At 37.5% G+C, this 26,453-nt stretch overlaps 1 protein-coding gene across 1 annotated transcript in view; it reads right to left on the reverse strand.

Moving 5' to 3' along the window:
• The window catches only part of MCF2L2 (MCF.2 cell line derived transforming sequence-like 2), a 257,863-nt gene that overhangs the window by 184,365 nt on the left and 47,045 nt on the right, over window positions 1-26,453 (reverse strand). Inside the window, exons 5-6 of the mRNA XM_049775600.1 lie at window positions 26,042-26,156; window positions 1,538-1,628 (exon numbers count right to left, since the gene is read on the reverse strand). Of these exons, the coding sequence (XP_049631557.1) occupies window positions 1,538-1,628; window positions 26,042-26,156 (206 nt within the window). The remainder of the gene's footprint in view (window positions 1-1,537; window positions 1,629-26,041; window positions 26,157-26,453) is intronic.

The following is a 26,453-nucleotide window of genomic DNA, read 5'->3' on the forward strand; positions in this document are numbered from 1 at the left end:
CATTGTAGTTGCCATAAATAAACTCCTACAACCAAAATTAGATAAAAAAGAAAAAACAATTGAAGCACAAAAGAAGGGGATTTTTCCTTCCCTCATCTTTGGCATACAGACTTCCAAACATAAGCATTTTGTCCTGTCATGCCAGGATAAAAGAGCTGGGACACGATGTGTGTCTCTCTCTGAGTGTCTCTAGAGTCATCTGAAACTGTGTGAATGTGCAGGTGTGTGTAAGAGAGAGACTGCCTCTAATTAGGCACAGGTTAGTTTTCAAAAGTCTGTCTCCTATTCTTGCCTCTACACGCACATTCCTACCCTACCATATTCCCTCCTTAATAACCAGTCCCTATTGTCCTTAGGTGTCTCTGTTGACCCATGCAGTTGAGTATCCACAGAAAAAGGATATATCTTGGTGCTGAAAGACAGTAAGAGATACTTTTTTACTGAGAAGAAAAAGTAAACCCTTCCAAATCTGTGCTGTGCAAAATTAAATAAAAGAAAGCACAGCATCAGCCAATTGCCCTGGCAATAAATTACTTACATCTAGCTTTTCATCTAGCTTTGCAGATGTTTCTCTAGTGTATGGGGAAAAATCATTTAAATACTGAACTGAATTGTGTCTTGCATTGGATGGCTCTCTCCCCGACAACATACCCTAAACCCAAGAGGGATATTTGTAAAGTTTATGAAGAAAACAAACATTTTGGGTTTTTTTTTAAATTTGTTTTGGTTACAACTGGCAGGGTGCTCAGGGGTTACTTCTGGCTCTGCACTCAGAAATTACTCCTGGTAGAATCAGAGGACCATATGGGATGCCGGAAATCAAATCCAGGTCCATTCCAAGTTGGCTTCGTGCAAGGCAAATGCCCTACTGCTGTGCTATCTCTTTGGCCCCTCCTTTTGTTTTTGTTAGGGGTATATCTAGCTGTGTTCAGAGCTTACTCCTGGCTCTGCACTCAGGGTTCACTGGCACTGCTTGGGGGACCATATTGGCAATGGGGGTTGAACCCAGGTCAGCCACATACAAGGCAAATGCTCTATTCACTGTACTAAGTCTCCAGTTTCTGGAGAAGACATTCTTATAAAATCACAGTGTGTATGTCTGTGTTGGGTTACATTCAGATAATATGGCTAGAGATCCATTAGCATGCTGTGGGCAAAAAAGTGTCAGGCTTTGCTAAGATAGGCTATTAGAAATAGCTCAAATTTGTGGATGCAGTGGTATTTATACCTGATGTATCATAACTTAACACAGGTCACTCATTACTTCCAAGCTCTCCTTAACTGTCTGTCTTTAGTGTTCAGAGCTGTCAACATGGCAGAAAAACTGATGAGGCCTATGGCATGACTGATAAGCAATAGTCAGTGAGTTACCATCAGATGGCAGAAGAGATGTGGACATGATTTAAAACCCATGCTCCAAAGACCTTTCTAAAATGTGGCACAAAAATGGTTATTTTTCTCTAAATTCTTGATTTGAAATAACTGAGTAGACCATTTATGTTTCTTTTCAAGTAACAACACAAAATGAAATATTTACAGCTATTCGTGTCAAGGATGCTTTTATGGAGCTCCACTTGTCCCTTCGTCTGTCGATAACAATGACAAATCCAATGCTGGCAGCCTCCACACTGCAAAATAAATAAATAAATAAATAAATAAATAAATAAATAAATAAATAAATAAATAAGTGATCAGTATCAGAGACCAGGTGAGTCACATGGATTCAGGGAGATTCCTGTATGTAGAACAATTCTGCAGCTTCTGTGGTGCCCTAGGCTCTCAGTGCCAATCTGCTACAGAAAGTGTCTAATGCATTCTGAACTATCTGTTGAATTAATTAAATTAATGAGTCCTTGATGGTTGTGGATGATGATGGATGGATGGTGAGGCCTTTCTTGGCCAGGCCAGGCACCTGCAGCTTCTTTGGCCTGGCGGGCCTGAGGGTTCAGGATAACAGTGAAGAAATGATCCACAGCATTCAGGTTCATTATACATCAGCTATATTACAAGGCTTTAATCACCATGTGTGGCTTCTAAGCTAACCATTTAAGCAGCCTCCTTCAGCTACTCTGCATCTATCCTGTCTCTGCTCTCTCTCCACGGTGCTTCCTACTGAGGCTTCTTGCTGAATCTCTCTCTCACTCCTCAGACAACTCCTTTATTAACAACCACAGACCCCTCCCATCCAGGTAAGAGAGGCGGAAGTTGGGGGAGGAGTTACACTATCCTCCTTTCATCTCAGGACCTGAGAGTGCTCAAGGCTTATTCCTGGCTCTGTGTTGAAAGATCATACCTGATGATGTTTGGGGGAAACCTTATGTGGTTCTGGGGATCTAACAAGGCACTGTAAGCAAGTTAAGTGACCCCATACTATCAGGAACTCTGATTCTCTGATCCTTCATTTGTAATATAGAAACAGCAACAGTATCTATCTGTAGGAGTAATGTGAAAATTTAATGAGCATGCATATGGGACCAAAGCATAGTATAGCAGGTAAGACATGAGCACACAGATATCCTAGGTTCAATTAGTGCCATCTTATATGGTTCCCCAAACATCACCAGGAGTGAGTCCTGACAAAGTCAGGAGTAACCACTGAGCATTGTCAAATGTGATCCAAACACATACACACACATAATACACTGTGAATAATTATGAACAATCATTTATATTGGTAATGCTATCAGTATTTTTATATACTTATGAAATAAGTATCTAAGAAATGCAAGTTTATTTATGCTTGAAAAGTCACTGACTTACAGCTAACTTTTAGTAACTATATGAGCTAAAAGGTAAGCTTTACTCTAAAATAAAGTGTCTATCTGTATAAGAGAGAAGATTATTTTAAAAGTATGGAGGCTGGAGTAATAGCATAGTGGTAAGGCATTTGCCTTGCAAGCAGCCAACATGGGATGGACCCTGGTTTGAATCCCAGCATCCCATATGGTCCCCTGAGCCTGCCAGGAACAATTTCTAAGTGCAGAGACAGGAGTAATCCCTGAGGGCCACCAGGTGTGACCCCTCCCCCAAAAGTAGCAATAATATGTGAGTAGCTGGTCTGAGTAAATATTAGTGGGAAAATACATCATCACAGATCTGTATAGACTCAGATTCTCTTACTGAGGACAATTTGCAAACCAAGGTGCAACTTCCAGAAAGGATATTACTGATACACAAGAAGGGAGATTATGAATGCAAAAATACCCAGAAATTAGAGGGATTTGCTGTAAAGAAAGGAAGTCCCAAAGAGGTAATCCAAAAAATTTCATGGAAATTATCCTTAAATAGCTTGGCTAGTTCTTGAACCCAAGTATGGAAACAAACCTCTATAATATGTCCTACACTATACCTAGCACAAGATTCAAAAGGAATAGTAATGTAAGTAACCTGGAATCAAGAAATGAAATAGCAGTAGATTTAGCTCAATGTTGTTCCTGTTTATTCCAAAGAAAAAATTTAAGATAACTATTATAAGTTTGTTAAAAAAAAAAAGAGGGAAAAGTGGGCTAGAAGATATGTTATTTTAACAAAGAATTCTATTATACAGAATCAAGTGAGTATTCTAGACCTACAAAGCTGTGATACTGCAATGAAGATCTTGGATTTAAGAGCAGACAAACAGGTAAGTAGAACTAATCAAAAGAAAGAACAATTGAAAATGCTCAAACTGATGAATGACCCGAATAATGTCTCAGGAGAGAAAAGCTTGTTATCAAAATGATTTTTAAAAAATAATTGTGATCTGGGGCCAGAGCAACTGTAGGACATTTGCCTTTCTATGGCTGACCTGTTCAGTCCTCAGCATCCCATATGGTCCTCTGAGTGCAGATTTAGGACTGCTGGGAGTGGTCAAAAACAAAAACAAAAAAAGAATCATGACCCAAGCAAGGTGCAGGGCTGGGAGCAGTCCCCAAGCATAATCAAATGTGGCCTAAATAACCACTTCCAAACCCAAAATAATAATCAAGAAAGATTTTTATCATACTTGACCAAAGCATCAATTCACAAATTTAAATAATTATACTAATACCAAGTGGATGTTGGAATTATCTAAGTATATGTAAAAACTCATTCTGGCATATCAAAGCCAAGTGGTTGAGAACTAAAGGAAAAAATATCAATGGCAAACAAAAGAGTACATTGCTTTCAAAAGAATAACATTAAAATTCATTTTTCCAGAAAAATTATGAAATCCACAATATAATGGAGGAAAAAAACACTAACTTTGAAAACATATATACTTACTCTATTCCAGGTGGAAATTAATTTTAGAACAAAGAAAGTGAAATAAGGGCATTCCTGGACAACGAAAGCTGAGATAATTTATTGTCAGTAGATACATACTTTAGGAAATCTAAAAGCATGTTTCTCCAGACTAAACTAAATTGGAAGTACAATGATACAACAAGAAGAAATAGCCCACTAAGGATAAATATATGAGGAATGAGGTTTATATACTAATTAGAAAGATTTATATTCTCATTTGAAAAGTGAAAAACTTGATTAATTTTTAAAAATCTTAGATTGCTCTTAAAGATATAACAGAACTTTGAAGATAAAAAAAACTAAATTTAAAATTGAATTGATATTTTCTGTATTCAGCAAATATCAGATTGAGTATGCTGTTGTCTCTGTATAAGTAAAGAAATGCTTGAAAGAAAATTATACAGGATTGGGGTGATAGCTTAATGGGCTTAATTTAGAGTTTGCATAGATACTGACATTCAGCCCTGGCATTGCATAGTCTCCTGTAAACCATCAGGAGTGACCCCAACCATAGTTACCATACTAAGAGAAGCATCTAAATATCACTAGGTATAGTCCCAAAACAAGCCAAAAATTTTTGAATAAAGTAAATAATCTCCAATTGTAATATGAATATTTGAGGAAAAATAGACTATTGTAAATATTTTGTATATAGGTTAAAATTATAACTATATATTTTGTTATTATAAAAGACCATTAAGTAGTCAAAGAAAACATAATAACAAATTAGTATTAAATCTAAGACAAAAAAGTAAAATATATCACAATAACATCAAGGTTGAGATGGAGTAAATGTGATTATACTGTTGAAATTAGTACTGTTGAAATCATATTAATTACATTATAAACAAAGTAGGATAAGACTCATTCAACATAGACAATAAATTAAAGAAATGTATTGTAGTACTAGAGAAAGCATTGATAAAATCCAAGAAATTATAAAAGGGGGTTATAAATTAAGTGAGTAAAAAAAAAAAAGCTAAAATAGAACATAGAAAAGATCATTCCAAAGAGGCAGATGGTACAGACTATCTACTGACCCAACTCAGATATTGAGGCTCTTAACCACAACATGACTACATGGAGTGAGGATGTCAGAAAGACTGAATAAATTGAAGTGAAAGAGGGCTTAATTCAGAAGAAGATCTTAATTCAAAAGTCTTGCTCGTCTATCACATGAGCATACAGCAAGGCAGAGAGAAGCAATTTGCAAGCTTATAAGATAGATGTGAACTACAAAACGACATGGATGAAAAACTTTTACATCTGGAAATTTAAAAAATTACTATTGAACAACCAGTGGGTAAGAGATGAAACCAAAGAAGAAACCAAAACATTCCTGCAAACAAATGACAAAAAAACACAGATTATCAAAATTTATGGGAACAGCAAAAGCGGTACTGAGAGGAAAATTTTGAGCTTTGCAAGCACACATCAGGACAGAAGAAATGGCCTACATGAATAGCTTAATAACACAGCTTATAAAATTAGAAAATGATCAACAAAAGGAACCAAAAATAGGTAGGCAGAAGGAAATAACAAAGCTTAGAGCAGAAATCAATGAAGGAGAAATCCAAAATGCAATCTGAAAGATCAACAAGAGCAAAAGTTCGTTCTTTGAGAAACTAAACAAGATTGATAAACCACTGGCAAAACTCACAAAGAAAGTGAAAGAGAAACTTGATAAGCCAGATTAGAAATGAAAAAGGGGTTTCAGTACAGATATTGCAGAGATTCAAAGGGTAAACAAAGACTACTTTGAGAAATTATATACCAAGTAAAATGAGAGCCTGAAAGAAATGGATAAATTCTTGGACACAGAACAATCCACAGTTGAATAAGGAGGAGGTAGCATATCTAAACAGCCCTATCACTAGTGAGGAAATTAAAATGATAATCAAAAGTATTTCCAAAAATAAAAGCCCAGGCCCAGATGGGCTCTTTCTTAAAATTGAAGAAACAGGAATACTTTCAAATTGTTTTTATGAAGCCAACATCACCTTGATACCAAAACCAGACTGAGATACTGCCAAAAAAGAAAATTACAGACCAATATCCCTGGTGAACACAGATGCAAAGATCGTCAACAAAATTCTGGCAAATAGGATCCAATACTTCATCAAGAAAATCGTTCACCTCGACCAAGAAGGTTTCATCCCAGGAATGCAAGGATGGTTTAACATCCATAAATCAATCAGCATAATATACCATATCAACAAAAATACAAATTAAAATCATATGATTATAAAAATAGATGCAGATTAGTTAGAGAAATAACTACATTTTGAACTGTCCTAATAATGAGAATGTATGAGAGAAATGGAAAGCCTGTCTAGAGTACAGGCAGGGGTCGGGTGGGGAGGAGGGAGATTTGGGACATTGGTGATGGGAATGTTGCACTGGTGATGGGTGGTGTTCTTTACATGACTGAAACCCAAACACAATCATGTATGTAATCAAGGTGTTTAAATAAAATATATTAAAAAATAGATGCAAAGAAAGCATTTGATAAGGTCCAACACCCATTCTTGATAAAAAAAAAACTCTCATCAATATGAGAATGGAAGGAACTTTTCTCAATATAGTCAAGACATCTACCACAAGCCATGGCAAATATTACTATCAACAGAGATCAACTAAACGCCTTTCCTCTAAAATCTGGTACAAGACAAGGCTGTCCTCTCTCACCACTCCTATTCAACATAGTACTGGAAGTACTTGACCTAGTGATTAGGCAAGAAATAGATATCAAGGGCATCCAGATATAGCTATAAATAGGAAAGGAAGATGTCAAGCACTTACAGACATGCAGATGACATGACACTATATTTAGAAAACCCTAAAGACTCTACCAAAAAGCTTCTATAAACAATAGATTTATATAGCAAAGTGGCAGGCTACAAAATTAACACACACAAAAATCAATGGCCTTTTTAATACACCAATAATGATAGAGAAGAAATGTACATTAAAAAAAACCCATTTACATTAGTGCCACACAAACTCAAATATGTCCCTGAGCACATAGGCAGGAGTAAGCCCTGAGCACAGATGTGTGTACTTCCCCCCACCAAAAACAAACAAAAGTGATAAAGAAATTAAATCAAACTACAAAAAAGGGAAATATTATAAATATTTAAAACAAAGGCCTTTTGTGTCAAGAACTCACTAAAGGAGATATCAGAATGATTTTCACTGTTCTTATTAAAATTGTTATGCAGTCCAACAAAATTGACCAGCATTAATAACAAGAACAGCAACCATTTTTTTTGTTTTGTTTTGTTTTTGGGCCACACCCAGCGATGCTCAGGGGTTACTCCTGGCTGTCTGCTCAGAAATAGCTCCTGGCAGGCACGGGGGACCATATGGGACACTGGGATTCGAACCAACCACCTTTGGTCCTGGATCAGCTGCTTGCAAGGCAAACGCCGCTGTACTATCTCTCTGGGCCCTGAACAGCAACCATTCTTTATGACTGAAACCTAACTACAATCATGTTGGTAATCATAATGCTTAAATAAAGATATTATTTTTAAAAAAGAAGATGAAAAGATGTGTAAAGTACTCATAATAAATTCTTATTTATTAAAAAAAAGAACAGCAACTATGATTCATGATTTAATTAATTAACTTTGTTTTGTGGACACTTATCAGAGCTCAAAAATCCTAGAGGTGGGGGACACTCTGGATGAAACTTGAAAAATTGAGCAGGACAGTTCTTGCTTTGGCCCATCAATGCAACACTGCTTAAGCTGGCAGTACTGGGGTTACTTCAGGGCTATGCCCAGGGGCCATGCTGGGCCAGGAATTTAATGTGTACATCTGTGCATGCAAGGATGCACCCCTGAGCCCTTGGTGATCACCTCAGTCCAGGGACAACCCTTTTAGATAGTATCTAGTATATAGAGTCTTTCTATTGCTTGATGAAAATGTTTATTTACTTGCTGTTTTTTTTTTCTGTTTGGAGGCCATACTTGGTGGTACTCAGGGCTTATTTTGGCTCTACATAACTGCCTAGTGGTGCTCAGGCAATCATATATGGTGCTGGGGATCAAGTCCAAAGTAGTCTGTTTGCAAAGCAAATGCTTTACCTTTTGTTCTATTTCTCCAGCCTCATATTTATTTTTAACTCAATTATACAAAAATATATTGTTTTCTCCATTTTATAGGAGACAATAATGCTAGCAGTAAAAGAACTTTCCTAATATTTGAGAAAAAATGGATTCTAAACTGTGTTCTCTGATATCAAGGCACATATTTACAACTCCTACATACTGTTCCCCTTTCATTTTTTCATAGTAGAGCTACATGTACCCATGACAGTTTTATTTTGTAAATTTTGTTGTGACTAGGGCTATATTTTGTCTTTAAACTAAATATTCACTGAGGAATGTTCTAAGGAAACATCCAGGACTTTAAAACCAGGTAGCATAAAAAAAAAAAAAGCCCTCAACATAGGCTGTCCTTTGATCTCTGAAATACAGCTTCCAGGTCATGTGATCTCTACGGAGTGCAAATGCCTTCACCAAAGGCTCTCTAGCTGTGTGCCAGCAAGTCCCATTGTTGCCAGCAGGTAGTGTGGAATCTGCCGGGAGAATCCCTATGGACACAAGGGCTGTGTCTCCTAAATAGATGTGTTCAGGTCATTGTTCAGAAAGATAAGAATGGGCTGAAGAGCTAGTACAATGAGTAAGATGCTTGCCTTGCATATGGCTAATCTGGGTTTGATGCTCTGGCACCACATGTGGTCCCCTAAGGACCACCAGGAGTGGTCCCTGAGCAGAGTCAAGAGTAAGCCCTAGGCCGGGCGGTGGCGCTGGAGGTAAGGTGCCTGCCTTGCCTGCGCTAGCCTAGGATGGACCTCGGTTCGATCCCCCGGCGTCCCATATGGTCCCCCAAGAAGCCAGGAGCAACTTCTGAGCACATAGCCAGCAGTAACCCCTGAGCGTCACAGGGTGTGGCCCAAAAACCAAAAAAAAAAAAAAAAAAAGAGTAAGCCCTGAGAAGTACAGTACTGGGTGTGTCCCCCAAAAAATTAGGAAGGAAGGAGGAAGGAATGGAGGAAGGAAGGAAGGAAAAATGGAAGGGAGGGAATGAGGGAAGGAAGAAGGGAAGGAAGAAAAAAGGGAGGGAAGAAAAAGGGAAGGAAGGAAGGAAGGAAGGAAGGAAGGAAGGAAGGAAGGAAGGAAGGAAGGAAGGAAGGAAGGAAGGAAGGAAGGAAGGAAGGAAAGAAGGAAGGAAGGAAGGAAAGAAGGAAGGAAGGAAGAAGGTAGGGAGGGAAGGAGGGAGAGAAGGAAGGAAAGAAGGAAGGAAGGAAGGAAGGAAGGAGGGAAGGAAGGTAAGAAGGAGGGAGGGAAGGAAGGAGGGAAAGAAGGTAGGAAGGAGGGAAGGAAGGTAGGAAGGAGGGAGGGAAGGAAGGAAAGAAGGAGGGAAGGAGGAGTGAGGGAAGGAAAGAAGGAAGGAAGGAGGGAGAGAGGGAAGGAAGAAAGAAGAAAGGAAAGAAGGAAGAAAAGGGAGGAAACCATGATGATTTTGAAGAAAGTTCTCACATAAATTCTGTATGTAAATCTTCAGTCATATCAGCTACTGTGGAATGTTTTATTCTATATGTTCACAATAGCTTAAAAATCTCCACTCAACCCTTGCACAGGAAATGGGGTTTGCTAACAATAAAGACAACACAATAAAAGAAAAATATTAAAGCAAAGCAACTAAATGCTCCTAACTTTCTCTAGATATCATTTGGTTTTTATTCTATATACTTTATAGCACTCAAGTCCAATGTGTTGTAGAAACTTGTATAAAGCTTTTGAATACAAGCTTCTAAAGCCTATGCTCAAAATCAGGCTAGTGTTACTATTTTCATTTTATAGTTGCATAAAAATTAATCCAGAATCATATACCATATAGAGTGAAGATTTCATTAGCATTTTCACAATGTTCACAAGATTTAGATTCTGATGGGATAAAAAGGATTTTAACACTTTGGTTTTTTTTTTTTTTTTTTTTTCATTTCAATCTTAGTTACTCGTCTGGAAGAAGAAATGTAACTAAATTTTTGATGAGTCAAACCCGAACTTTTAAACACAACTAAATATAAATGCCTACATAAGCTTTCAGACCCCAAGATACAGTAAAACAAGTGTGGTATTTATTTTTAAAATTGCTTTCTGATATTTGTTTATTTTTCTACGATCTTCTTAATTTTAGCAAGCTAGATCTAGCAAACATTTTGGTTAGGTGTGATTGCACTGATTGCACTGCATCATCATAAGAACTACAGTATTTTCTGGGTATATAATACTCAGGGATTACTCCTGACTCTATTCTCAGGAATAACTCCTGGCCACTGTTCAGTAGACTATCTGCGGTATCAAGGAATGAACCAGGGTCAGCTGTATGAGTCTTAATTCTTAACTCCTATTCTATCTCTCCAGGCCCAGGATCGCTGATTGCCTGTTGACAGTTACTCTGTAGCCTTAACTGGTCTAAACATTTCTCTATAATTTCTTAAAATATTACTGGCTTGTCATTGGTTTACAATATTAAATACTTGTTGGAAACACAAATTCATACTGCACGAACTGTATCTTATCATCACTAAGTTCTAGTGCTGTTAGTTCCCAAGATCAGACTGACTTCTACTTTAGGAATTTCATCTGAATGGTAGAGTCTAAAATTGTTCCTCCTAGATGAGCTGAAATATTAGCCCATGGTTAGAGTTACAAAGTTAAAAAGATATTCAAGATTGAGGGTTGTTATTTTTTTAATTTTGTTTTATTGAAACAATTGTGATCTACAGAATTCTTCATAGTTGAATTTCAGATATACAATGTATCAGGGCTTTTTCCAACAGTGTCAACCTCCCTCCACCAATGGACCCAGAGTACATCTTATCCCATCACTCTTTGCCCCCTGGCCTGCCAGTGTAACAGGCTCCTTTGAGTTTAGATTGTTAAAGTTTAGGTCAAGATTGGATTTTATGGGACCAAATCCATAATACTATGAATAGGGCATTGCTGACCTGGGTTCAATCACCAGGATCCATCTGGTCCTCTGCGATCCATCAGGAGTAATTTCTGAATAAAGAGCCAAGAGTGGGGCCAGTGAGGTGGCAATAGAGGTAAGGTGTCTGCCTTGCAAGCGCTAGCCAAGGAAGGACCGCGGTTGGATTCCCCGGCATTCCATATGGTCCCCCCAAGCCAGGGGCAATTTCTGAGTGTTTAGCCAGGAGTAAACCCTGAGCATACAATGGGTATGGCCCGAAAAACAAAACAAAACAAAACAAAACAAAACAAAAAAAGAGCCAAGAGTAACCCCTAAGCATTACCTGGTGTGGCCAAAATAACAAAACTTAAAAAAAAAGAAAGAAAGAAAGGTTGGGTTTTAGGCATACATTGTCCCAACACTAATCCCTTCACCAGTAACCACACCAGTTTCCCATGCAACCCCCAGCCTGCCTCTCTGGCAGGCACTTTCTCCCTTTACCATTCTAGTGTTCCCTTCCCTATCTCATATCCTCTAACCCAGCCCCAATTAGCCCCTGGGTTTTAAATTGTTTCATTAAATTATTAAAATTTTAATAATTCTTTCCATGTTTAATTAGTAATAAAATGGTAAATATTCTATTAATAATTTCTTCCACTTCACTTTTTTTTGGAATCTTCACCTGTAAAATGGCAGGCTGACATTCCTTCCAACTAGCAACCACAGATATGTAGGGAACAAGAACATGCCTCCAAAAATACAGTTGATAATTGTTACATTTAAAAGAGAGAATGAGGGGCCGGAGAGATAGCATGGAGGTAAGGCATTTGCCTTTCATGCAGAAGGACGGTGGTTCGAATCCCGGCATCCCATATGGTGTCCCCCCCTCCCCGCCGTGCCTGCCAGGGGTGATTTCTGATCATAGAGCCAGGAGTAACCTATGAGCGCTGCCGGGTGTGACCCAAAAATAAATAAATAAAAAAATAAAAGAGAGAATGAGATCAACTCAAATTATGAATGAACACAGGGTACAATTTAATTTCCTTTATTCACTAGCTCAGAATCCTTCTCCAAACCTGAGCCCTTCCCAAACCTGAACTCTCCCCTTGCCTGCCTCATCCAAAAAAAAAAAAAAAAAAAAAAAAACTGCTTCCAATTTTCTCTATAGGAAAACTAAGGATTTTATCTGGAATGGATTGAATGTGATGACTTTAGTTGGGTAAAATGACACTTCCCTGCCAAACCAATAAGGCAGTTCAGGCAAGTTTCTGGTGCAGAAAAAAGTTGGTAAATAATGTGCTGAGGAATATCAGAATTCCTGGGTGAGAGAAGGAGGAAGCAATCAATGGTAGAGTGTCCCTTTGTTACCAACCTTCTCGGAAAACAAAATTAAAAGTGAAAAATATAATGATATATATGAAGACAGAATTATTCAATGATTTTAAGATAAATGTCATGATGTGATGGCATAAGTATTGTAGTTTTCTAGGTTTTGTTTGGTTTTGAGGAGCCAGGGATCAAACCCAGAGCCTCTCATGTGCCAGGGAAGAACTCATCCATGGAGCTCTATCCCCAGATTATCATTCTGATTGAAAATGGGTCACAATCTTTTAAAAATACATACAGAAATATTTTCAGATGATATGATGCATACTTCAAGATAATGAACAAAGAATATAGGGAGGAGAAGGAAAGACATACAGTAGGGGGAGGGGGAATAATATGTGAGAAACAATGGGGCAGGAGATTCAGGCATACAGATGGTGTTAAGGAAAGACAGAATGAAATATCCAAACCACAGAGTCAACAACATTAACATAGGTTAAGTAAGCCATATTAAAATGGTATCAAGATGGCCAATGCAGAACTTCCTCATTTACTATACTCTTGAAACTGCATTACACACCGGAACTGGGTTAAATGCCAACAAGAACAAGAATATCCTGTTTGAAAGGACAGATAAAAATACCTATTTTACTCTGTTACACTTCCCCCTACCATTGCCTGACCATTTACCGTGACTCCTTCTTCTGACCACTATCATACCATTACCATTATTACCTCATTCTTTCTTTATCCCTCAACAAAAATTCTCCTTTGATCAAAACACTTTGATCCTTTTCTGAACATGTTTATGTGTATACCTAAATGTGCTACCCCCACTTGCAACTCTGCTCTTCCCCAGTAGACATATTTCGCATCCTTAATCATCTTGGTTTCTTATTTGAAGAGAACAAATTGGTAAAACATAGGGGCCCAGAGATGGCTTGATGAAAGAGCACATGCAAGTGTGAGGCTACAGCATCAATGTCTGGCACCATCCCAAACACCCCAAGTCTGATCATGGTGGCACTGTTCATTGGCACCCTGATCTCCACAGCAAAGTGTGTCATCATCCAGCAACCAGGTATGTGTAAGTATCAAATAGTATGTGAACCCTATTGAACAACACAACCAAAAGTGTACAAGCACCATGGATAAACAGTGCAGCCTCCAATAGGTACAGGAGCAAGCACTTCCACCAAGTGTGTAAAACCCCAGGGAACCCTGCAATCAAAATGTGAGATCTCCAATCATTGCATAATGACAACAGAAAGGATAAAACAAAACACAAAGACAAACTTAAAGAGTACTTCCTATTTAAGGGATGAAAAAAATGTGACTTCTTTTCATTATTTTGATTTAAGTTCTTTTTTTGGGGGGTGGGCACAACCAGCTGTGTTCGGGGCTTAATCCTGGTTTAGCACTCAGGGATTACTCCTGGCAGGCTGTGGAAACTATATGCAATGTTAGGAATAGAAATTGGGTCAGTCATATGCAAGGCAAGTGCCCCATCTGCTATACTATTTCTCTGGTCCCAATTTCCTTAACAAAGAGGGATTCCCATTGTAACCCCATTGCATCTAGTCTACCAAATACACCTAACAGGAATCCATTGCATCTAATCAATAAATAAGCCAAAAATTAAGACAGAGACAAGACTATCATGGTACCGTATTTTCCGGCGTATAAGACGACCCCCTAATTTTACAGTTAAAACATAGGGTTAGCCTATATTCGCTGTATAAGACAGAATGTTCCTATGCTGCAACTGTACGTACCACAGTGTGCCAATCACAACAAGCAAAGGTTCAAAGGTTATACTGTCATAGACTTCCTCTCTGACTCTGGCCGATCTAAGCAGGCTTTTGACAGTGTAGATTTGGTACAGAACATTGTCTAATTTGCATGCATCAAAAGCCTGCTTGGATTGGCTGAGTTAGAAAGGCGGTCTGAGCAGCCTTGCAGTGATTGGTGCAGGATCGAGTTGGAAATTCATTTGATTGCAATATCCAGACGATTTTTTGTTTAGTGGCATATCGAAATGTTTTTCGGGATTTACTCGGCATATAAGATGACCCCCGATTTTCGGCTGACTTTTTTTTTTGTTTCAAAAGTCGTCTTATACGCCGGAAAATATGGTAAGTCATGAGAGAAGCCAAAACACTGTTCAAGACATTGAACAAGCCAATGACTAAGGCAATGGATATTATTTTGCCAAACAGCTTATACATATGACCCTTCCCCTAAATTCAAATGTTCCTTTTTCTATATTTGTATGTCACACTCTATCTGTCCCACAACCATCACCAATCTACCTTCTTTTGAAAGTGAGAATAGATATGTTATTGGTTAGCAACAAAAATCTATACCTGAAAAATCTATTGTGAATAATGTATAGTCCTGATTTTTTTTACAATGTTGTTATACAAAATAAAAATAACTTGTTTAAAGTCTTGATATAAAGTACTTCTAGATGATTTTGTGGACCTCGTAATTCTCCAAGAACCAGAGAGAATCACTGTCACATAGGAGTTACAGTGCTTGCATTAGATGAGGCTGATTCCAGTTCACCATATATGGTCCTTGAACAGTAGGAATAATCCCAAAGCATAGAACCAGGAGTAAAACATTGCCAGGCATGGCCCCACCCTGCCAAAAAATAACAACAACAACAAAAAGATTTTCCACAACACTCTAAATAATTGCTCAATTTAAAATTAATATCAATTATTGGAATATGAAAACAGAAAGAGAATTCTGTGGGGAAGCTGATAGATTGCTGCACTTGATAAAGCATCAGATGGTTTTGAATCTGACTTTTGTAGATATGGGTTCTTTGTTCTAATGAAGCTGAAAAAGAAAACAAGAAAAACTAGTTATGAAAGAGCTTTTAGAGGTGCTCAGATGCAGTCGTGATCTTGTATTGGTGAGGAAACACAAGCAAGATCATTGTGTTGACAATAACTATAACCTTCCATTCGGACATATGAAAAGGCAACTCAAGGTCTTTGGAAACTGAATCAAAACATCAAAAAGAAAGACTTGGATGAAAAAAAAAACAGAAAAACCAACAATGACATCTGTGAAGACATTTTAGAATGGAGCTGGAGTCATTACAGAGAAATTGCATTAGTGGTCTTTCCTCAAACTGAAAGACCCTTGCACTAAACCAAAAGCAATTGTTGCAAGAAAACCTCGAAACTAAATATATGAATTAAAGGGTAGAGTACATATCTGGCACATTCAAGGTCCTGTGTCTGGTTCCTGGAACTCTGAAAGTCCCTGGGTACCTCAGTATGACCCCAGTGGCTCCCCGCTCTGCAGGTCTCACCATAGAATCTGAACTGTCAGGCTGTACTCCCCAGCCAAGTATCATGGAGTGGGACCCCCCCCCAACTACAAATGCTAAATATGGCCACTAAAAAGTTTTGCAATTCATCATTTGAGAAATGATATCTATGAACATTTGCAAGAAGAATCATCAGTAACCTTTTCATCCTTTCTGGAGAAACAGTAACCACATATGTGCAGCCAAGAATAGTTTAACATTAATCAATTCTTTTTAAAAACTTACCCCTGTCTTCTCCATTCTCCATTCCTCCCATTACACAACACACACACACACACACACAACACACACAACACACACACACCAGCTTTATTGCTCCTGGAGGTACACTCTGTGTTTTCTAGAAATTTTAATGCCTTTTATTCCAATTATTTGCAATTCTTTGGTCCAAATAAGCACTTTGCCTTTTTTAATTGCTTCCTGAATTTTTTTATATTTTATTTCTATACCCTAGACACAGAAATAATTGGAGAAATAATAAAATTCTATCTTTCTCATCAGTATCAAAACACTTGAAAGAATTCTGCATGCTGCATCCAGAATATTAAGGAAAGGGGGATAATGTTATATTAAGGAAGAAAAGAAAAAATAATAGCTACACATTTAATCCAAGAAAAATATAAACACACACACACAACAAAACCAACAAACAAATGCCTTGAATCTATATAAACCTGATAGGACCTAGCAAGCAACTGGGAAATTGATTTGAAAAAAAATTTTAGATATATTCTCATAAAACTGTTTGACTTTAAGAATGAAATAGAAATGATCAAAGTCTGATGCAAAAATCAAAATCATAATATTTACTAGGACAAGATAGATTTCATCATACTTTTCAAAAATAACATACAATGCATAACAAGAAAAGCAATGCTCTATAATTTCTTGAATTATTATATTATTATTATTATTATTATTATTATTATTTGCTTTTTGGTTCACACCTGGTGATGCCCATGGTGACACTCAGACTGAGGCTATGCACTCAGAAATCGCTCCTGGCTTGGGGGAACATATGGGACGCTGGGAGATCAAACCGCGGTCCTTTCTAGGTTAGTGCTTGCAAGGCAAATTCGCTTGTGCCACCGCTCCAGCCCCTCTTGAATTTTTTTTTTCAAAAACAGAACTTTATAATTTTTTTAAATTTATTTAAACACCTTAATTACATACATGATTGTGTTTGGGTTTCAGTCATGTAAAGAACACCACCCATCACCAGTGCAACATTCCCATCACCAATGTCCCAAGTCTCCCTTCGCCCCACCCGACCCCCGCCTGTACTCTAGACAGGCTCTCCATTTTCCTCATACATTCTCATTATTAGGACAGTTCAAAATGTAGTTATTTCCCTAACTAAACTCATCACTCTTTGTGGTGAGCTTCCTGAGGTGAGCTGGAACTTCCAGCTCTTTTCTCTTTTGTGTCTGAAAATTATTATTACAAGGGTGTCTTTCATTTTTCTTAAAACCCATAGATGAGTGAGACCATTCTGCGTTTTTCTCTCTCTCTCTCTCTGACTTATTTCACTCAGCATAATAGATTCCATGTGCATCCATGTATAGGAAAATTTCATGACTTCATCTCTCCTGACAGCTGCATAATATTCCATTGTGTATATGTACCACAGTTTCTTTAGCCATTTGTCTGTTGAAGGGCATCTTGGTTGTTTCCAGAGTCTTGCTATGGTAAATAGTGCTGCAATGAATATAGGTGTAAGGAAGGGGTTTTGTATTGTATTTTTGTGTTCCTAGGGTATATTCCTAGGAGTGGTATAGCTGGATCGTATGGGAGCTCGATTTCCAGTTTTTGGAGGAATCTCCATATCGCTTTCCATAAAGGTTGAACTAGACGGCATTCCCACCAGCAGTGGATAAGAGTTCCTTTCTCTCCACATCCCCGCCAACACTGTTTATTCTCATTCTTTGTGATGCCCTCTTGAATTATTTTTTAAATGACTTTTATTCAAGCAGGAAATCCACTGAGAAAATTTTAACAGTGATTATTTAGTGGTAGATTTCATAGTAAAAGAACAATTTATATTATGTATATATATTATTTATATGTACCTCGTGTACATATACATATATACATACGTGCCTGGCATGTTCAAGGCCGTGTCTGGTTCCTGATACCCTGTCCGTACTTCATATGACCCCATGATTCCCAGTTCTGTAGGCCTCACCACAGAATCTGAACTATCAGGCTGTATTCTCCAGTCAAGTATAATGGGGTGGGACTCCCATGTTTGTATATGTATATATCATGTACAATTGTGTACATATATACATAATTGAAGTTAAAAGAGCAAAGAAAAGAGACAGCAGCCTAGTGCCACAACCAACCTCCTCTGACAGAAACGGTCCAGCTCCTAGACTGAATTCACATACTATGAATAGCTGAAGCTCCTCAAATGGGTCTAGATTACTCAGGTGGGTTGAAAACTGGGATATTTTCAGAATGGGGGTTGAGGCCGAGTCCCCAAAGACTCCCCTTCCCACCACTGGTAAACTGGTAGCCTCTTCCCACACCCAACATCTTTACAGCAGAAATAAGGCCCAGATCTCTACCAAGTTCCAAAATGAAATAATGACCACAGACTTCCCAGGAAATCTGATACTGGCTGCTGATTTTTCTGGCGCACATCCATAATGGGTGGGGACATATTCCTTTATCTGCATAAAGCTACAGTCAACAAACATCTTCAAACAGCAACAGTCCAGCTCCACAACTTAACCTTATCAAACTGCCAAGCTCCCAAATTTGTTCCAGATCTATAGTGTCTAGACCTCGTGGCCACACCATGCCTCAAAATTTTACAGTAGTGTCAGCACAGAAGTATCACAGGAAATCTGATGAGAAAATTATATAGAAATCTACCAAGCTCAGCGAGCTAAACAGTAACACAGAAGGCTCAAACAGCACAAAACAGAGTCTGGTAAATCCTTAGACAATGAGTTTAGAAACACCATAAAGAGATAAAACAATAATTTCAAACTGACCCTTGTTAAGCTAAGTTTGATAATTCTATTTGCCTTTGTATTGTAACAAACAATATGAGGTTAATTTGAACCTAGAAGGGGGCAAACTAGGCTAGTGAGTGGGAAACTGAGAACTCTTTAAAAGGGAAGATCACACTGGTTGGTGTTGGGATTGGTGTTTGAACATTTAATGCCTGAAATGACTGTATTATGAACAACTTGGTAAATCATGGTGTTATAATTAAAAAAAAAGTGTTTTAAGATGAAAAAAGGAAGAGATCAGAATAAGTTCATTGACTATTGCAGAGACAATAGGTGGGCATCAGTATATTGAAAACTGACAAACCAGATTTGAAAAAGGTTACATTTTTTTAAAAATTTTATTGTGGCCAAAGTGAGTTACAAATCTTTTACAGTAATATTTAAGGTTCATAGTGACAATGAACAAGGGGCATTCCCACCACCAGTGTTGTCCTCCCTACACCTCAAAAAGGTTACATTTTAAAACGGGAACTAGGGTCTAGGAAATAGTTAAAAGGCTTAGAATACATGCTTTATAGGTGGGAGGCCAGAGTTTATTCTCAAAATTTCATAAACCCCAAACATCACAGACTGAGCCCTGAGCAATTAGAGTAGCTTCAAAGCACTATCAGATGTGGTCCCTAAACAAAGAAACAAACAATAAACAAGAACTAAGATAATTTCAAAAGACATAAATGTCAAGTAAAAAAAAAAACCTATAAATTTCCTGAATTCTAAAAGAAGCTTTAAAAAGAAGAGCAAAGACAACATTATATATAAAAATAGAGTAAATATGTAGATAGATCATTGCACATTAATTATAAGGTAATGATAAAACTAAGATCAGACATATGTTATATTAATAAATATGAATGGGGATTATTCAGTATAATAATAAGAGTTTCCATTTGACTGACAGAGAAAAGAATCAACTACATGTTGTCAATAAGAGAAAAATGTAGGACAAAGTAGAACAAAGGAAGCAAAAAAAAATAGACAAAAGTATACTAAACTAATGAAAATAGTAGCAAGAGTTGCCAAAGTAGAATTCAAGCCATAAAACACAACAAGGAATACATTTTTTTTATTTAAAAAAATTTTTTTTTTGTTTTTTGGGCCACACCTGGTGATGCTCAGGGGTTACTCCTGGCTATACGCTCAGAAATCGCTCCTGGCTTGGGGAACCATATGGGACACTGAGAGATTGAACTGCAGTCCATTCTAGGCTAAGATGTCTTACCAGCCACCATTGCAGCCCCCAAGAAATAAATTTTTAATGCTACAGTCATCATTTATAATGAAGATATGACTATTCTAAATATCTTGCTGCATATAAGACCAATGTTTTTTTTTCATTTATCTGACTTTTTTAAATTTTCATTTTATTTTATTAAAAACACATTGTGATTTACAAAGTCCTTTATAGTTGGGTTTCAGACACAATGAATCAGGGCCAATCCCACCACCAGTATCGACTTCTCTCCAATGTTCCCAGAGTGCATCCCATATGACCATCCCTTGCCCACAGTCTGCCAGTGTAACAGGCCCATTTTAAGCTCAGATTGTTAAGGTTTGGGTCTGTTGATTCCATTGTTGTTGACTTTGGCTTAGATATTTAGTTCTGTCCTTTTTTAATTCCACCAATGCACCTGAGGACAACTTTTTTTTTTTTTTTAGGTCACACCCGACAGCGCTCAGGGATTACTCTTGTCTCTATGCTCAGAAATCTCTCCTGGCAGACACGGAGGACCATATGGGATGCTGGGATTCGAACCACGGTCCTTCTGCATGGAAAGCAAACGCCTTACCTCCATCCTATCTCGCCGCCCCCCCCTCTTTTTTTTTAACAAATTTTATTGGCACTGAGTTAGATAATGTAGGTTTTACCACTGAATGCTTAGGTGACCTTGGACAAGTCAATTGATCTAAGTGGGTCTATGTTCTCATCTGCACAAATGAAACTACTAATAACCTTCTATCCTGCCTCATTTACCTGCTATGTAGGTGTTTTATGAAATAAAATCTCCCACTCAAGTAAAAGTTATATGAGCTTTCTGAGAACAACTCTTTAAGGCAGAAACATTAGAAAACAGAAGGAAATAGATACAATTTACATAGCTTTTCATATGCTACTTCAGATGAAGGGTCATATTTCACATCAATACAGTTATTGAAACCTGATCAAATAAAAAAGATTTAATGCAAATGTATTAATTTTTACATTCTAATACTAGAAAAAACATTTTCACAAACATATCTGGACATCTGCAAGAATGAATAATAAGACCACAAAGAAAACACCTGAAAATATTAAAACCTTGTAACACCACTTCAGTTAGGGTAACTATCAAATAAAATGATGAGGTTTCCAAAATATAAAACAACTGCCCATCAGAATTTATGAGAATTAAAAGCAATAATGAGGAAAATTTAATTTTAACTCAAATAAAAACAATATGAGGAGAAAAAATAAAAGGAGACAAATGAAAAAAGAAAGCAATATATCTAGTTAATAAATAAAATCACATTTTTAATTAACAACATAAATAAGAAATTAGCTAGTTTAATCAAGAGGGAGAAAATAACAAAACACAGGTAGACAAAACATGAACTACAAACAGAAAATAATCGCTAAAATACAGGAAGTTTCAAGTTCTTCGGAAACTATTTGTGTCCTCTATGCAAATATATCTGAGTACCAGGTAATAAATAATTTTCGGTAAAAATCTAGTTTACCCAAAGTGATTTCATTAGAGATAAAGACTTTTAAGCAGATCAGGGAAAAAAATAGAGAGAGTTATCGAGGCCCAGATTTACAGAGAATTTCAAAGGGGAATTCATATCAATGACCATAAAGTTTCAATGCTATGAAAATATTTCAGGGTTTAGAGATGAAGGAAAACTTCAAAATACTGTGTACTAAGCAAGTATGAAACTATAAATAAAATACGTATTAATATGTCCTTTAATAATACATACATAATATTAAATGCATACAAATAAGCTTAGCAACAAATATAAAATTACAAGTAACAAAATCATTAAAAAAGGAAATAAAAAGAAAGCACCATACACATAAAGCCAATATTTCACAACAAAGAATCACAAAATACTATGTAAAAGTAAATAAAGAAATTCAGAGATACATATAAATTGCTGTAATAAAGATAACACTGTAATACTATCTGTTTTGTTGAGGGGCTTATTGTTTTATTTTGTTTGGGGGGGCTAGCACTCAGAGGCAGCTCCCAGCTTTCTATTCAGAGGTCACTCCTGGGGTTTTCAGGGAACTGTATGATATCAGGCTGAACCCATGCCTCCCGCATCTACAGCATGTGCTCATCTCATTGAGCTATCCTTTGCTGTATTCTCTAGCTCTTTATAGAAGTTTTGATGACCTTTAGCCTAAAAAGTCTGACCAATAATACTGAGTATGCATCGTTAATAAATATAATGCAGTATTTATCATCCAGTGAAGCAGTAAAGATGATTTAATTAGAAAGGTATTTGTGGTAATGATTTAGATTTTTTAATTTTTTAAATAAGTAAAGCCATTCTGGATCCTCCAGACTCATCATTCTCAGGACCCCTTAAAATATCAAGGAATAATCAAAATCACATAATAATTAATAAAGGAGTACTGTAAAATAATAAAGTAAATAAATAAATAATAAAAAGTCAATAGCCTCTCTGACTCACAAACTTCTTTCTTATTGAAAGAAGTAGGGGCTTGTTCTCCACCCAAAGCTTGATTTCTAAGAAGAAAACTTCCAATTTTAAAATTACTACCACATCCAATATCTGCACTGATTTCTTCTCGATTCCACAGGCCCCCTTGTCATGAAAACTCACAACACATAAAAAAAAATAAAGGGCGCTACTTTAATGGGTGGTAGCAATTATCTTCTCTTTAATTGATATGACTACTGATGAGATCAAATTTCAGATACAGATCATGCTAGCACATAAACATTCCAATAAAAGATCATTTTATGTGTCTAGAGAAACCTAAGTTGGGGCTAGAGAGACAGTAACAGCCATGTTATTGGTTGCCATGTATGCAACCAATCACGATTCCATCTCTGCCACCCCATATTTCCTCCTGAGTGTCACCAGGAGTGATCCCTGAATACATAACCCAGATTAAGCCTGGAGCACCAACAGATGTGATCCCCAAAGACATTAAAAAAAAAAAAACCCGAAGTCGAACATATCAGAAAAGGGAGGGGCTGGAGCGATAGCACAGCAGTAGCACAGCGGTAGGGAGTTTGCACGTGGTTGACCCAGGACGGACCTGGGTTTGATCCCCGGCATACCATATGGTCCCCTAAACCAGGAGAGATTTCTGGGTGCATAGCCAGGAGTAACCCCTGAACATCACTGGGTGTGGTCCAAAAACAAAACAACAACAAAAACAGAAAAGGGAAAGTGGACAGTTGAAGAGTCAGAGCAAATATAGACTCAAAGTAAAATAATGGAAAACAATCATTCAAGCAAACGACTCCCTCAAAAAGGCTGGGGTGGCATACTAATATCAGATGATAGGGCCAGAGCAGCAGGTAGGGTTCCTGCATTGCATGGTTCAATCCCCAGCACCCCATATGATCCCCCACGCACTGTCCATAGCGATTCCTGAGCACAGAACCAGAAGTAATCCTTGGGCCTTCCCAAACAAACAAGCAAACTAATATCAGATGACATAGACCTCAGAAACAGAGAGGTAATTTCTTAATAATCAAGGGTTGTATACATCAGAAAGAAATCACACTTCTAAATATACGCACACATGAGGGGCCAGCAATATATTTAAAACAACTGTTAAAGGACTTGAAAAAGGATATGAATAGCAACACAATAGCAATTAGAGACTTCAACATTATTCTATCACCTCTTGATAGATCAAGCAAGCTAAAATTCAGCAAGGAAACACTGGCATTGAAGTAAGAATTGAGTCCACTTATGACCCAGCAATATTGCTATTGGAAATATAACCTAGGGGCCCAAAAAACACATAACAGAAAAGATATCTGCATCTCTATGCTCATTGCAGCACCATTCACAATAGCAGAATCTAGAAACAACCCAAGTACCCAAGAATAGATCTGTAGATAAAGAAATTATGGTACATCTACACAATGGAATACTGTGCAACTGTAAGGAAAAAATAAAGTCATAAAATTTACTTATACATGATGGATATGGAGAATATTATGTTGAGTGAAATGAGTCAGAGAAAGTGATAAACTTAGAATGACCATGATCACCTGTGGGATATAAAAAAAGATAGTATAGGGCCAGAGAGATAGCATGGAAGTAGGGTGTTTGCCTTGCATTCAGAAGGATGGTGGTTCAAATCCCAGCATATGGTCCCCTGAGCCTGCCAGAAGCAATTTTTGAGCATAGAACCAGAAAAAATCCCTGAGCACTGCCAGGTGTGACCCAAAAACAAAACAAAAACAAAAAAAAAGAAAGTATGATAATAATAACAAAAAACAATAGAGACAAGGGCCAGAGGACTAGTTCACAGTAGGAAGCTTGATACAGAGAGCCAGGGAATGCAATTAGGGCAAAGAAGGGATCCCTTTGTCTATTATAGTTGGAATTGATCACTCTGAACAAGACTAGATGCTGAAATGAGGTAAAGTTATATGCATGATACCTCTTCAGTAACAATAACGCAAACTATGAGGAGGAGGAAGAAAAAGAGGAGTAGCAGGAGAGGTGGGAACTGAGCACTGGTGAAAGGATGGGTATTGGATATAGTATGACTAAAATTCAATCATGAACAAATTTATAACTTGTCTCTCACAGTAATTCAATTAAAAACATAATAATTTAAAAGACAAACCCACAGTCTTCTCTGAAGCAAGGTTAAAAAGCAAAACCCCACAAAAGTCTTTCAGAGTGGATTTGATTAAAGCAAATTATTGACTTCCTAAACTTTACAGGTAGGATCAAACACCAGGTGTCCTTTCTGTCGCAAAACTGATATTGACTCTAAATCCTAGGGGGCATATGGAAAACAAGCAAAACACTCCCTTTGTGGCTATTATGTAAATCCCTAACCACAAAGCCATTAAGGAAGAGAGAATACATGTAATACATTACCACAGAAAGTGAGTCAGCTTTTTTGGAATGTGAATACAAGTCTATGAATCAAGTTTGGATCCATTCCCACTTCTATCACTTTCAGTTAAGTGGCTGCTACCAGTATGAGCCCTGGTTCCATTTCATCCCTTGAACATCTGGACTTTTTTTTTTTTTAACTTAAGTGACATAAAGATATAAGACTAGGGATACAGAAGGCTGAAGTCACAGAGGCCCTAAAAAATTTCAACTAGAAATGCAGTTTTTATTGCCTGACTTTGAGTTTCTTTATTCTGAGCCTTAATTTTTTCATCTGACATTGGCAGAGATAAAAATTTACCCCTGGGGCCCGGAGAGATAACACAGTGGTGTTTGCCTTGCAAGCAGCCGATCCAGGACCAAAGGTGGTTGGTTCGAATCCCGGTGTCCCATATGGTCCCCTGTGCCTGCCAGGAGCTATTTCTGAGCAGACAGCCAGGAGTAACCCCTGAGCATCGCCGGGTGTGGCCCAAAAACAAACAAACAAAAAAATTTACCCCTGAATTCTTCATTTTGAAGAGATAAATGAAATGACTCCTTACAGAACTCCTTGAGCACTAGTTGTGTAATCTAGAAGACAGGGTTGAAGAAATTAAATGAACAATGGGGCTGAAGGGGATAAAGCAGCATGGACAGACTATTTAATCAATCTTTCACTCATTCAACAACGTTCATAAAATAATACATCCTTGTCAAAGTTAATTTTCAGAGACCATTGCTTTTATATTGCTTTCTGCATCTCTAGCCTGTGACTGATGAGTAAGATAACAAATTGTTTGGGGCTGTGCACATGGTATATTCTATCTCAGCCCAGCCCTATTTCATATGGACAATGAAGAATAAAGTCAGTGATGTAAGGTTTGAAGGGAGCTCAGGAGAAGGAGCATTATTCTTATGTGTGAAACCCTGGTTTTGATTCCCAAGAAAACACACACCCGCACAAGTACACAATGATTAGAAAGTCATTAGAAGACCGTTTTTAGCTCACCTGGGAATGCTTGTCAGGTAGGTCATAACATTCAAGAAGTCCTCTTCTGGAATGTGTTTGAACCCCACAAACTCTGGAAAGGTAATGATGGGGGCACCATCTTTCCCACGGCCTCCTGCAACAGAAATGGGTAGTGAGAATGTTAGCATGAAGTTTTATGGTCACTTCCATAGCTAAGGGGCTTGGAATAGGAATAGATTGGGAAATGAATATGAGCACCCCACTCTTTTCTCCTTATTATTTCAGAATAGAGTTTGAAAGGTTGATGTAGAATTGTTTTCAACAAGTCTCTCTTCTGTAGGTTTGCTCAGTGGATTTGTTAAGAAGTAGGTATTTGGGGCCGGTGAGGTGGCGCTAGAGGTAAGGTGTCTGCCTTGTAAGCGCTAGCCAAGGAAAGGACCACGGTTCAATC

This window comes from Suncus etruscus, chromosome 6, assembly GCF_024139225.1.
Source record: "Suncus etruscus isolate mSunEtr1 chromosome 6, mSunEtr1.pri.cur, whole genome shotgun sequence".
Taxonomy (NCBI): Eukaryota; Metazoa; Chordata; class Mammalia; order Eulipotyphla; family Soricidae; genus Suncus; species Suncus etruscus.